Source organism: Leptodactylus fuscus, chromosome 3, assembly GCF_031893055.1.
Source record: "Leptodactylus fuscus isolate aLepFus1 chromosome 3, aLepFus1.hap2, whole genome shotgun sequence".
Taxonomy (NCBI): domain Eukaryota; kingdom Metazoa; phylum Chordata; class Amphibia; order Anura; family Leptodactylidae; genus Leptodactylus; species Leptodactylus fuscus.
In genome coordinates, this window is record NC_134267.1 from 121,247,527 (window position 1) to 121,260,730 (window position 13,204).

A 13,204-nucleotide genomic window follows, 5' to 3' on the forward strand; every position below is an offset into this window, starting at 1 on the left:
TGATTGGTGAGGGGCCAACAGCCAGCCTCTAAACTGATCAGCTGTTCGGGGGTGCATCCAGTCTGTTTACTATACAATGCAAAGAGTCCAAAGCAACTGGCTCCATGCCCTACATAGTGGACCGACTCCAGTACTGTATGTCAGACTCCATTTAATTCAAAGGGAACTAAGGTGCAGTACTGGCACCCGGCCTTCATACAGGGCACTGCAAGGATCGGACACACCTCAAACAGCTAATCCATGTTAGGCACCGCCAATTACCTAAGCCAAGAGATCTCTAGAAGGAGATATAAGCTATACACACCTGCTGTAAGGGATAACTTTTTCTTCTTTGCACTAGGCTTGAACACAAAGCAGCCCTAAAAAAACAAAAAAGAAATGTACAGATTGTGTGACAGTGAAGGGATCATACATGGATAATACATAAAATAAAGCTACAATTACAGCTTCTAGTTAGGCTGTCACTAAAATGCCCTGGAGTTCCATACAGCAAACCTGCAGAGACAGAGGAGGAAGAGGCTGCTGGGAGGAAAGAGGATAAACACAGGCTACTGCCAGCTAGTAAGGGGTTTATTGTCTCCATCTATAGTTACTATACTATAGAGCAGGGGTAGGGAACCTTTGGCTCTCCAGCTGCTGTGAAACTACAACTCCCATCATGCTCCATTCACTTCCATGGGAGTTCCCAGAACAGCAGAGCCAGTATGCATGCTGGGAGTTGTAGTTTTGCAACAGCTGGAGAGCCGTACGTTCCCTACCCCTGCTATAGAGCTAGTAGCAGCCTTCTCTCCCCCCCCCATAGACCCATTCTGTGTTTGAAATTGACAGTCATTCTGTGCATACAGGTTCTATTAGTGATAACAGACTAAGGCCTGGTTTGCATCTGCGTTTGGTATCCTGTTCAGGCACTCCACTTTGGGATCCCCAAACGGAATACCGAACGCATTAAAAAGCGGTGTGCTAAGAGAGCACATGGACCCCATAGACTGTAACTGTGCGATTTCCGCACGAATCATGTGGAGAGAAAAGTGCCGCTTGAAGTACTTTTCTCTCCACATGATTCATATGGACACTGTGTGTAAAAAAAATGAACCCCATTATAGTCTATGGGTTTATGTGCTTTCTTAGCACACAGCTTATTAATGCATTCAGTATTCCGTACAAGGGGTCTCCAAGCAGACTCCCCCAACGGAATACCGAACGTAGATGTGAACCGGGCCTAAGTGAAGGCAGGGAGAGGAAAGCATTCTGTTAAAGGGCTAGTTCACACGTGAGTATAAGGGGAGGTTTTTGACAGCGGATTTCGCGTCCAAAACCTCCCCTTATAATGGTGGTCTATGGAGACCGCCGGGCTTCTGTTCTCCGCTAGCAGCGAGCTGCTGCTAGCGGAGAAAAGAAAGGACATGTCCTTTCTTCAGGCAGAAGCTGCGCAGGCTCAGCCGCGCGGCTTCCGCCCCCGGCAGCTCCCTCCTATGTCGGCTCATTCATTTGAGCCGACAGCAGAGGGTTAAGCCGCGACAGCGATGGTCGCGGCGGGCGGGTTTTGACAAGAGAGAGACGCGGCTCGCCGCGTCTCTCTCTGTGTCAAAACCCGCGCGGGCAGTTCACGTGTGAACTAGCCCAAATGGTGATAGATCTTATTAAAGAAAAATGTTTCTATTACAAAGTTTCTTATTTTCACTTGCACTATTCATTTATGAAAATATGTTTTATAGTTGGAGGCACACTTTAATTGTTACTTGCAGTACTGCAACTGCTTTTTGGGTTTTTTTCCCAGTAAAAGATCTTAACACTTACTTCAATATCGGCCTTATGATCAGCAATAAAACCCCTCACCCATGCCCACAATGTAACCTTTCTGAATAAGAAACAATTACAATCCAATGCCAGAAACACAATTCTTTACCAAGCAAAAGCAGATTACCTTGGAAACTGAGGATGTTGCCATAATGGATTTCTACAATAAAACAATATAAAAGGAGATCACAATATTTCCTGACAGCAAATTACATCATTGGTGAACTATGAACACAAGAGACACACAAGGGCATGTACAAACAGTACACAATAAAGTATTCTGCAGCTGAAAATCTGCTAAATATATAGTGAAGTCCACATAAATTAGGGCTAGTTCACACGGGGACAGAGGGGTCGGATTATGGAGCGGAATCCACGTCACAATTCGCCCCCTCACAATGGTAGTCTATGGATACCGCTAGCGTTCGTTTTTCTGCTAGCAGTTTTTTGCCGCTATCGGAAAAAAGAAACAACATGACCTTTCTTGAGGCGGATTCCGCCTCAGGAAGTCAATACAAGTGAATGGGAGGCGGAAACCGCGTCGCGTTTTTTTTTCCAAAAACCGTGACGCTGTTTTTGGCGCGTTTTTGGCAAAAACCACAATGCGGATTTTTAAAGTACATTCACTGTTTGGGAGGGATAAATCGCCTGGCGTTTTTTGAGGCGTTTTTTTGCACCAAAAAACGCCTCAGTGTCCAAAAACCGCTTCCTAATTCCTGAAGCGTTTTTTTTCTGGACCAAAAAAATACCACACGGTATTCACATGTGAACTAACCCTAGACTACGTTTGTTTAACGGATGCAAAAAAAAGCATGCAGAAAATGGAACGCAAACGGAAGGCCATCCTTTTACAGAGACATCTGCACCATTCAAAGATAGGTTTCTGCTCCTACTAAAGACCCTTACATGCATTAATACTAGTTTGGGAGGCATTTTGTACCAGCCAGACTCCCAAGGTAGTCAGTCAAAAAAAAAAAAAAAAAAATACCCAGCCCCGCGGATAGAAAGGTAAGCGCATCCCAAATGAAATGGTGTTCCCCCTTATCAATTGGTACTTCTGTTGCCAAAATATTGTCACTATACAAATGAGCTCTATGGAGCAACAAGGGAGTTGCAGCTTACCTCTCTGGAACAACAGCAAGCAACAATTTTGTTGCTCCAAAGATCTCATTTCCATATTGACAAAAACATCAATATCTCAGCAACGGAGGCATCCACAAGGGGAAAACACCATTTCTGTAGGGCTGGGTTTGAGATATAGTGTTCTGATGAGACTCCATTTAAAGGGGCTCTATCATTGGGAAAAGTCATTTTTAACTAAGCAAATATTTGCACAGCCTTTAGAAAGGCTATTCCACACCTACCTTTTATATACTAATCCCCTCAGTAGTTTTTGAATGAGCCTGTTTTTATTAATATGCTAATTAGCTTCCAGCGAGCACAGGAAGTTCTCAGGGAGCACTCGTCTCTACTATTATCTCCTATGTGTGTGAGAGCAAGCAGATGAGTCATGAGCAGCAGCCTCTGCTGTGTGCACGCATAGGAGAAAATAGCAGTGTGCTCGCTGAGACTTTCAGAGCGCACGCTGGAAGCTAATTAGCATATGAATAAAAGCGGGCTCATTCAAAAACTACTAAGGTGATTTACATACAAAAGGTATGTGTGGAATAGCCTTACTAAAGGCTATGCAAGTATGTGTTTAGCTAAAAATGACTTTTCCCAATGATAGAGCCCCTTAAAAATCAATCCGTTCTGCTACAAAAAGTTACATTGTAGCCCTGGTCTAGCTACAACTAGTAATGTAATCTGAAAATCATTTGTTCTATTCATACTAATGTTTTTCTGTATGCAAGGCCTTGTTAACACAGATGTTTCTTCTGTGACAATGTGCGTTTTGCATTAGTTTTATGTTTATGTGTGGATCTGAGCTTGGGCGGTTGGTTAAACTACTGCAGCATGACTTCTCATTGTTTTTTTGTTGTCTACTGTGGTAAAATATCAATGCAAGAATTTAAAGGGGTTTTCCCATCTCCCTGTTTCAGCAGTTTGCCTGTTGTCTTTTCTTCTCACTTCCTGTATTTCTCAACCATCTCCCTCCCCACCACCCTTTTGCTGAACAGGACACTATGAAGTATCACAATACTTATGCAGATCAGATACTATGCAGATGCTTGTAGAGACCGAACTCAGTGTTATCTGTGTGTTTACATAAGGACATAACAGGCAGGGACTTAGCAAAGTGCAATTAGCTGAACAGATTTCCCTGCCAGTAAGCGACGTCACTTGTCCTATTTCCCAGGTCCGTGGTTACAGCAATGCAGTGTAAACAATGAGAGGAATAAGGTAACATTGCAGGCAAACAAAGTAGAATTTCTAAAGCAATATATTTAGGAAAAGTCTTCAATTTACATAAACTACCAGTATAGATAGGATCCTTGAGATGGGACAACCCCTTTAACCAACTGCACAACTTTGGGTTAACTCTGCTATATCTGTATGTCATCGGGTCCTTGCCAGTGACCAAAAGTCTGAGAACATGCAACATCCAGACACTAGCACAAGATCAGACAGACACTGCAGGACAACAGAGAACCAGAAACAGGTCTTATTTTTATATCCCATCTCGCCTGGCCTAGTGTTGGGTACCTCTAATTCCTGGACAACTAGTGCCGTGAACTCTTTTTCTACTGGTCGGACCATACTGATTCCTTACTCCTTGGACTAGACATGATGCCAGGTCTCCTATCAGACAGTCCTAGTGCTTTATAACCCAGCTACACAGGAGCCGCACTAATGTCTCCTGCACACTGGCCGGTGTACACACCTTAGAGCCGGTACCGTCTCCTTCCCGCAGTTTCCTCCGGTGTCACACACTTTCAGGCCTTCCCTCCACTGGTATCACGTGATCAGCGCGGGCGTGGATTGGGGGCAGAGCGGTGCCGAGGGCCGGTCACTAGGAAGCACGTGTGTCTGTGTGGGGCGCCGCTTCCTGTGTCCTCCTGTCACACGGTGCTCTCATTCCGTGCCGGTGCCGGGCTTCAGTACGTGTGCTGCGGCGTGCACTGCGGGGGCCATGGCCTGTTACTTCAGGAGAGCAATAGCGGAGCAGGTACTGAGGTGTTCTTGTCATGGCGCGGGGCATTGTGGGAGCTGAGGTCTTGTAGTGCTGTCTCTAGTTCTAGCAGTTCCGTATGTATAGTGGTATCTCCGTGTAACACATGAGCGGAGGGGGGCAGAGTTTCTGTCATTTACGTAAAAAGAAAGTCTACATACTGCGGTTTACTTCTGCTGTCATGAACATGACCTTCCAGCCAGCTGGTGGGTGTAGACTAACAGACTCCTAACACACAGAATGTGATACAAATATGCAATATACAGTATAAAGTCTACATTGACCTTCGGGTTCACAGCTACTGTAATGCACAATAACTTCAATGGGAATACATGGCTACTGCCTTGGAGAGTCAAAGAGTCTCAAACACAGGAGCGAAACATAGTGGCCTTTTCTCCAAGTGGTTGGTAGGCGGCGCCATCTTCTGATGTATTTTTGTGACATCTCTCATGAGATGTATTTGCTGATCATATTTTCTCTACTGAACTAGATTTAGATTCTGTTCAGATCTTCACCATGTCTCCCATTAACCCCTTAAGGACCAGGCCATTTTTTGGTTTCGCATTTTCGTTTTTCCCTCCTCACATTTCAAGAGCCATAACTTTTTCATTTTTCATTTCACAGAGTCACATGATAGCTTATTGTTTGCGGGACAAATTGTACTTTGTAATGGCACCATTCAATATGCTGTGCAATGTACTGGGAAGCTGGAAAAAAATTCAGAATGAGGCGCAATTGGAGAAAAAAATGCATTTGCACCATTTTCTTATGGGTTTAATTTTTACAGCATTCACTGTTTGGTACAAATGACATGTTACCTGTGTTCTACGTGTCAGTACAAACGCGGTGATACCAAATTTATATAATATTTGAAATTTTTTGATACTTTTAAAAAAAATGATAAACTTTGCAAAATAGAAAAAAAAATTTGTGTCATCATGTTCTAACACCTGTAACTTTTTCATATTTCCATGTATGGAGCTGGTTGTGGTGTCTTTTTATGCGGGACAAGATGACGTTTCTATTGATACCATTTGGGGAAAGATCCGATGGTTTGATCACTTTTTATTCAATTTTTTATAGGAGGCAAAGTGTTGAAAAAAACGCTTTTTGGCTGTTTTTATGTTTTTTGCCGCTACGCCGTTCGCAGTATGGGATAAATGTTTTAATATTCTAATAGTTCAGGCATTTTGGAGTGCAGGGATACCTAATATGTTTATGTTTAATGTTCTTTAATTACTTTTATAGCTGATCTAGGGAAAGGGGGGTGATTTGAACTTTTATATTTTTTTTATTTTTTTAATACTTTTAAAAACTTTTTTTTTTCTTCTGTTACATTTATGATCAGACCCCTTAGGTACCTTGAAACCTAGGGAGTCTGATCGCTCATACTATTCACTGCAATACTACAGTATTGCAGTGAATAGGAAAATCGCAGCACTTCTATTAGACGATGCCTCTGGCATCGTCTAATAGATCTCATGCAGAGACAAGCCTGGAAGCCTTCAATAGGCTTCCGGCTGTCATAGCAACCGATCACCGCCCTCTTGTGACGTTCAGGAGGGCGGCGATCGGCGAAACATGGCGGCACCCATGCCGCCGGCGCCGTTTACACACTGCGGTCACGTTTGACCGCAGTGTGTAAAGGGTTAACAGCAGCGATCGGCTCGGGCACCGACCGCTGCTGTTAGTGGCAGGTCCTGGCTGTATTATACAGCCGGCATCTGCCGTGTATGCAGCGAGCTCAGCGTGTGAGCTCGCTACATACATCCCCATGCGACCCATGACGTACAGTTACGTCAAGGGTCGCTAAGGGGTTAAAGGGGCTCTATCATTGGGAAAAGTCATTTTTAACTAATCACATCCTTGCATAGGCTTTAGAAATGCTATTCCACACCTACCTTTAGTATGTAAATTGCCTCAGCGGTTTTTGAATAAGTCAATTTTTATTAATTTGCTAATTAGACTGGTGCACGATGCATTGTGCACCCTCTTTGCTATTGTTTCCTATGGGCAGGGCCGCCATCAGGAATTTTGGGGCCCCATACAGCCTAAGTGTCTGCCCCCCCACACACACACCATTTTAAAACTACCTTATTTTGCGACATACCAATTCTGTATTACATTTCCTTTTATTTAGCAGCATTACAAGGCTTAATCAGATTCTATTTGCAGGTAAAATCTGCTCCGTGTGACAGCGCCTATAGAGAGCCAACACCATTTATAAGAGCCCTCTTAATAAAGGGCTTTTTCACATTGTGTTTTTGGCCTCCCTTGCCGGGATACGTTGGTAACCAGTCAGAATCAGCTACCCACTTATCCCTGCACGAAGAACTGGCCATTAAAAAAAAAAAGGGGGGCCAGCAGTTCTCCGTGCAGGGATAAGTGGGGAGCTGATTGTGACTGGTTACCAACGTATCCTGGCAAGGGAGGCCAAAAACGCAATGTGAACACTCCTTTAAAGTGAAAGTCCCACCCCCAAACAGGCTGCTATGCTAGTAGTATAGCAGCCTACATCATTATTAATGCAAAGCACACATACCTTTAGAGGTATTGAGAGTTCTCCAGCTAAAAACTTATATATTATTGCCCCAGTTCCCTCTCCACAGTGCCGCACACCCGATGCCCCAACAATCACCCCCCCCACCTTCTAACATCTTTCCAATGCCCCCTGTACCCATACCTCCCAACTTTTTAAGAACCAAAAGAGGGACAAAATGTGCGGCGCGCTTTGTGCGCCGCGGCAAATTTAGCCCCACCCACTGTTATGTTGACTCCGCCCATTCTCATTAATTTTTCATGTGCCCACACACAGTATAATCCTCCTACAGTCACCCGTAAATTATATGCCCCCCCTCTATCTCTCCCCCAGCTTCATATACACCCTTCATCTGCCCCCAGTTTCATGTCTCCCCCTCCATCTCTGCCCCCAGATTCATGTCCGCCATCCATTTCTGCCCCCAGTTTCATGTCCCCCCCTCCATCTCTGCCCCCAGATTCATGTCCCCCATCTCTGTCCCCAGTTTCATGTCCTCCATCTCTGTCCCCAGTTTCATGTCCCCCATCTTTACCACCAGATTCATGCCCCCCATCTCTGCCCCCAGATTCATGTCCCTCCATTTCTGCCCCCAGATTCATGTCCCCTCCATCTCTGCCCCCAGATTCATGTCCCCTCCATCTCTGCCCCCAGATTCATGTCCCCTCCATCTCTGCCCCCAGATTCATGTCCCCTCCATCTCTGCCCCCAGATTCATGTCCCCTCCATCTCTGCCCCCAGATTCATGTCCCCTCCATCTCTGCCCCCAGATTCATGTCCCCTCCATCTCTGCCCCCAGATTCATGTCCCCTCCATCTCTGCCCCCAGTTTCATGTCCCCCCCCTCCATCTCTGCCCCCAGATTCATGTCCCCACCATCTCTGCGCCCAGTGTCATGCCGTCCTCTCCATCTCTGCCCCCAGATTCATGTCTCCACATCTCTGCCCCCAGATTCATGTCCCCTCCATTTCTGCCCCCAGTTTCATGTCCCCCCCCCTCCATCTCTGCCCCCAGATTCATGTCCCCCCATCTCTGCCCCCAGTGTCATGCCGTCCTCTCCATCTCTGCCCCCAGTGTCATGCCGTCCTCTCCTTCATCTGCCCCCAGTGTCATGCCGTCCTCTCCATCTCTGCCCCCAGTGTCATGTCCCCCCATCTCTGTCCCCAGTGTCATGCCGTCCTCTCCATCTCTGCCCCCAGTGTCATGCCGTCCTCTCCATCTCTGCCCCCAGTGTCATGCCGTCCTCTCCTTCATCTGCCCCCAGTGTCATGCCGTCCTCTCCTTCATCTGCCCCCAGTTTCACGTTCCACCTCAGCGTACACGACCTGTGTCAGCTCCTTGCTTCAGCCGCGTATGTCTTCAACTCAGATCTGCGTCCTCTGGATGCAGATCTGAGTTGAAAAAGGACATACAATGACTGCTACGGGCGCCAGGGGGCCGGCACACGGTGGCGGGCCAAAACCGGGCCCCCCCATTTTTCAATTTGGCCGGGCCCCTGACGCCAGTAGCAGTAGTACTGGCCTATCGGCGGCCCTGCCTATGGGTATATACAGGCTGTTGCTGATGATGATGATGACAACTCAGCTTCCTGTTTACGCGCACACATACCGTGTTTCCCCGAAAATAAGACAGTGTCTTATATTAAATTGCCGTCCTAAATATAGGACCTGTCTTATTTTCAGGGGACGTCTTATGACAACTGTCAGTCAAGCCGGCACTTCCTTAGCGGAGCGTCAGCATAACTGCCGGTTGTAGGTAGTTTAGAGGAGGGGGGGAAGGTATCGTACTTACCTTTCCCATCTGCATAGTAGCGCTATAGCAGTAGTGCTGCTGTTCATCCTGGCAGTGGTGGGCAGGACTTAGCGAGCCTTGGGGGGGCAGGGCTTAGCGATCCTCACTTCACTGACACAGCAGCCGGCTGGATGCTGTACTCTGTGCTCCGTGTCCACAGGAAAGTCGGCTGCTGCCTCTGCCTCTGGGATGAGCTGGGAGAGCTCATCCTAAAGCAGCAGGGACAGTGGACACAACAGCTGAGGCAGCAGCCGGATTTCCTTTACACACCGAGCACATTGCACAGTGTTCAGTCGGCTGCAAAGATTTTTGGGCAAGGCTTTTTTTTCAGGGGGTGCCTTATATTAGGCAATTCAACAGAACCCCCCCCCCCCCCTGCATGTCTTACTTTCGGGGGATGTCCTACTTTCGGGGAAACACGGTAGGAGATAATAGCAGACACAAGTGCTGCTGGGAACTTCCTGTGCTGGCTGGAAGCTCATTAGCATATGAATAAAAACAGACATTCAAAAACTACTGAAGCAATTTACATACTAAAGGTAGGTGTGGAATAGCCTTTCTAAAGCCTATACAAGGATGTGATTAGTTAAAAATGACTTTTCCCAATGATAGAGCCCCTTTAAAAACAAACCTCCTAGGCGACTATAGAAATGCATACCTTAATAATAATAATTCCCTTGTGGTGTCCACAGTGGCATAACTAAAGTCTTGTGGGCTCCGTAGCAATCTTTTGTCTGGGGCCCCCTAGCTCATGTCTACAGCGAATTCTTGATGGTGATGGTTACGGGTGCTAAGGAGTTTAATCACCCTTAGGGTCCATTCACACGGAGTAAACGCGCGCACATTTTGGCAAAATACATGTGTAAAGAATACACGTATAAAAATAAGACTCCCATTGACTTCAATGACATTTTACACGTGTATTTTAACATGTTTTTTTTACGTTTTTTTACACGTGTAAAAAAATGTCATTGAAGTCAATGGGAGTCGTATTTTTTACACATGTATTTTGCCAAAATGAGCGCACGTTTACTCCGTGTGAATGGACCCTTAGTGTGGTTAGGGTAATCTGTGGGTCTCCTTGGTTTCTGGGCTAGATGGAAGCTGCAGTCTCAATACTAATGCCAGTACTTATGAGCCCCCTAAGGCTTCTGGCCCCTTCAAGTTACACCCCTGAGTGTCCACTGTTTTGAGGGAGAGGATAAATTGTCTATTAACCTGCCTATACATGTTACATAGTTGAGAAGGTTGAATAAAGACACAGGTTTAGGGGGCGTTCACACTTGTGCCACTGTCCGCCCGCTGTGATTCCACCAAAATTGGAGGAAAAACAGCTTGGCGATGGCTTGTATACAGTCAGTTTAAAAACCTATTCATTTGAATGGATTTTTAAAGCAAACTGCCAGTGTCCATATGCAGCCTCTGCAAGGCTGTAGTGCTAACCACTGAGCCACCGTGTTACCCCAAAGAGGAATATCTCTTGTCATGGTTACAGGCCAAGGTGTAAAAAAGTTCTTTAGAAAGAATGTACTGCCGACCCATTTGTACATTGTAATTATGTCACACCTAAACTGTCTTTTTTCTAACTTGAATAATTGCAAATTTAATAAAATGTACTTTATTCCACCTATTGGATGTCACACATCTCTCTGGAGAACGGAGGATCTGGAGAATCAAAGGATCTGATCCTTTGCTGGACAGTGTGCAAAAAAATGTTTAATTTTTGGTAGGATCTGCCAAGTATGATCTACAATGTGTAACCAACTCTAAACTGGTCCTCTTGTTTGCCGTAGGTTTCACGAGCTGTTGGAGTACCATCAGAAAAAATAATCCACCATGTTCATGCAATTCCAGCCAACAGGAAACGGTGAGTTGACCTTTTTTTTTTTTTTAAATTCATCTTTGTCTATCAATATATATTACCAGTAAAAAGTTTTGACACATCTTTTCATTTTTTTTTATTTTATTTTTCTACATTGTACATTCATATTGAAGACTTATAAACTACGAAGGAACGCATGTAGAATTAAAGGGATTCTACCACTAAATCGTTTTTTTTGTGCTTTAGACTTCAGAATAGCCTTTAGAAAGGCTGTTCGTCTCTTAGCTTTAGACGTAGTCTCCGTGGCGCCATTCCTTAGAAATACCGGTTTTAACCAGTATGCAAATGAGTTCTCTCTGAGCAATGGGGACGGGCCCCAGCGCTCAAACGGCGATGGGGGTGTCCCCACTGCAGCCAGAGAACTATCTCCAGCGACTCCTCCATCTTCAGCTGCATCCTCCCCTTCTCTCGTCGTCTTCCGTCTGCGTCAGCTCCAACACTTGCGCAGTCGGCTCTGGAGCCAACTGCGCATGCCGGCCGGCGGACATTTTTGAGAGGCCGCTCTTGCTCTTGTAGCTCAATAAAGGAGCGGCCTCCCAAAAATGGCCACCAGCGGGCATCGCAGTTTGACCCAGACGGAAGACAGAAGAGGCAATTACAGCTGAAAATGGAGGTGTCACTGGAGACAGTTCTCTGGCAGCAATGGGGACGCACCCATCACCGTTTGAGCGCTGGGGCCCACCCCCATTGCTTTGAAAGAACTCATTTGCATACCGGTAAAAACCGGTATTTCTACGGAACGGCGGGCCAGAGGCGACTGCGCAAGGTAGGAAACGAATAGCCTTTCTTAAGGCTATTCCGACGTGGAAAATAGAAAAAAATGTTGGTTTAGTGGTAGAATCCCTTTAAGCAGTAAACTGGAAGGGGTTGTCCAGGCTAAAAAAAAAAAAAAATGTAAGTAGGCCGGGAAGGTGGTGGAATTAACAAAAAAAAAAAAAAAACTTGCTCACCTGTCCCCGGTGCTCTGGTGTCTTCCCAGTGCGGTCCGGTTCTGTTGCTTGGTTGTCTTCTCTTGCCAGAAGTCCTCACTGGCTGTGACGTCTCTTCTGCTAAGGCAGCTGATTGGCCTCAGCATGTCAGTTGCTTAGGTGTCTCACAGTGCAGTCTGGTCCTTGGTCCTGTTGCTCCAGTGTTTTCTTCTGCCGGAAGTCCAGGCCGCACATGGCTGCCGATACCGATTGTAGCGGTTAACACTTTAGATGCCATGGTCAAACATGACCATGCCTGGCGCATGCTATAAACTCAGCACTGCTCTGAGCAGTTGATAATCCATTTCTACTGTGCAGGCATGGGAGCACATCAGAGACCGGCGTAGTAGAGGACTGTTGGCTACAGAGCAGCGCTGGGTTTATAGCAATCATAGAAGACGGATGGATGTCCTGCAGATGGACTGGAAGGAAGAGGGGTAAGTATATAATGGGGTCAGGCCTGAGTAGGTAGGGAAGGACTAGTAGTTGTGAACGGGAGAGCTAGAGAGACAGGGTGGTTACATAGCAGGAAGCTGAAACAGGAAAACAAATGCAGAAGATACCAGGAAATCCCAGAGACACTCAGAAATCACTCAAAACATTGCTAAAGGTATATAGGTGCATTTATTAATCCATTAAAGGGATTCTATCATTAGAATCCCATATTCCACCAACACCATATCGAAATAGCTTTTAGAAACGCTATTCTTCTACCTCTAGAATTCTTCTCCACACTGCCGTTCAGTAGATATTCCAGTTTTTTTTGTTATGCTAATGAGTTTTCTCACAACACTGGGGACTTCCCCTTGCTGCTTGAAAACTCCAGCACCACCTCTATCATCTACTGGCATGCCTCTCCACCGCGTTCCTTGCATGCACAGTACGTTTGTGTAAGCAGCCACAAGAAAATGGCCGCAGACGTGCGCAGTTGTCTCTGCCTGATCACAGAGCCGAATGCGCATGCCTGGGATTTAGATCCTGAAGACACCAGCATCGGAAGAAGACATCGCAGAGGACACAGTGGAGAGGCGTGCCCGTAGAAGATGGAGGTGACACTGGGGAGTTTTCAAGCAGCACAAGAATGCCCCCAGTGCTGTGAGAAAACTCATTAGCATAACA

General features: G+C 46.0%; 2 protein-coding genes across 2 annotated transcripts in view; one reads left to right on the forward strand and one right to left on the reverse strand.

The window, feature by feature from the left end:
- The window catches only part of ORC3 (origin recognition complex subunit 3), a 43,020-nt gene extending 38,089 nt beyond the window's left edge, over window positions 1-4,931 (reverse strand). Inside the window, exons 1-3 of the mRNA XM_075268243.1 lie at window positions 4,622-4,931; window positions 1,925-1,957; window positions 305-359 (exon numbers count right to left, since the gene is read on the reverse strand). Coding sequence (XP_075124344.1) covers window positions 305-359; window positions 1,925-1,948 — 79 coding nt within the window. The 5' untranslated portion in view covers window positions 1,949-1,957; window positions 4,622-4,931. The remainder of the gene's footprint in view (window positions 1-304; window positions 360-1,924; window positions 1,958-4,621) is intronic.
- The window catches only part of RARS2 (arginyl-tRNA synthetase 2, mitochondrial), a 45,444-nt gene continuing 37,021 nt past the window's right edge, over window positions 4,782-13,204 (forward strand). The window contains exons 1-2 of the mRNA XM_075268254.1: window positions 4,782-4,906; window positions 11,029-11,102. Coding sequence (XP_075124355.1) covers window positions 4,871-4,906; window positions 11,029-11,102 — 110 coding nt within the window. The 5' untranslated portion in view covers window positions 4,782-4,870. The remainder of the gene's footprint in view (window positions 4,907-11,028; window positions 11,103-13,204) is intronic.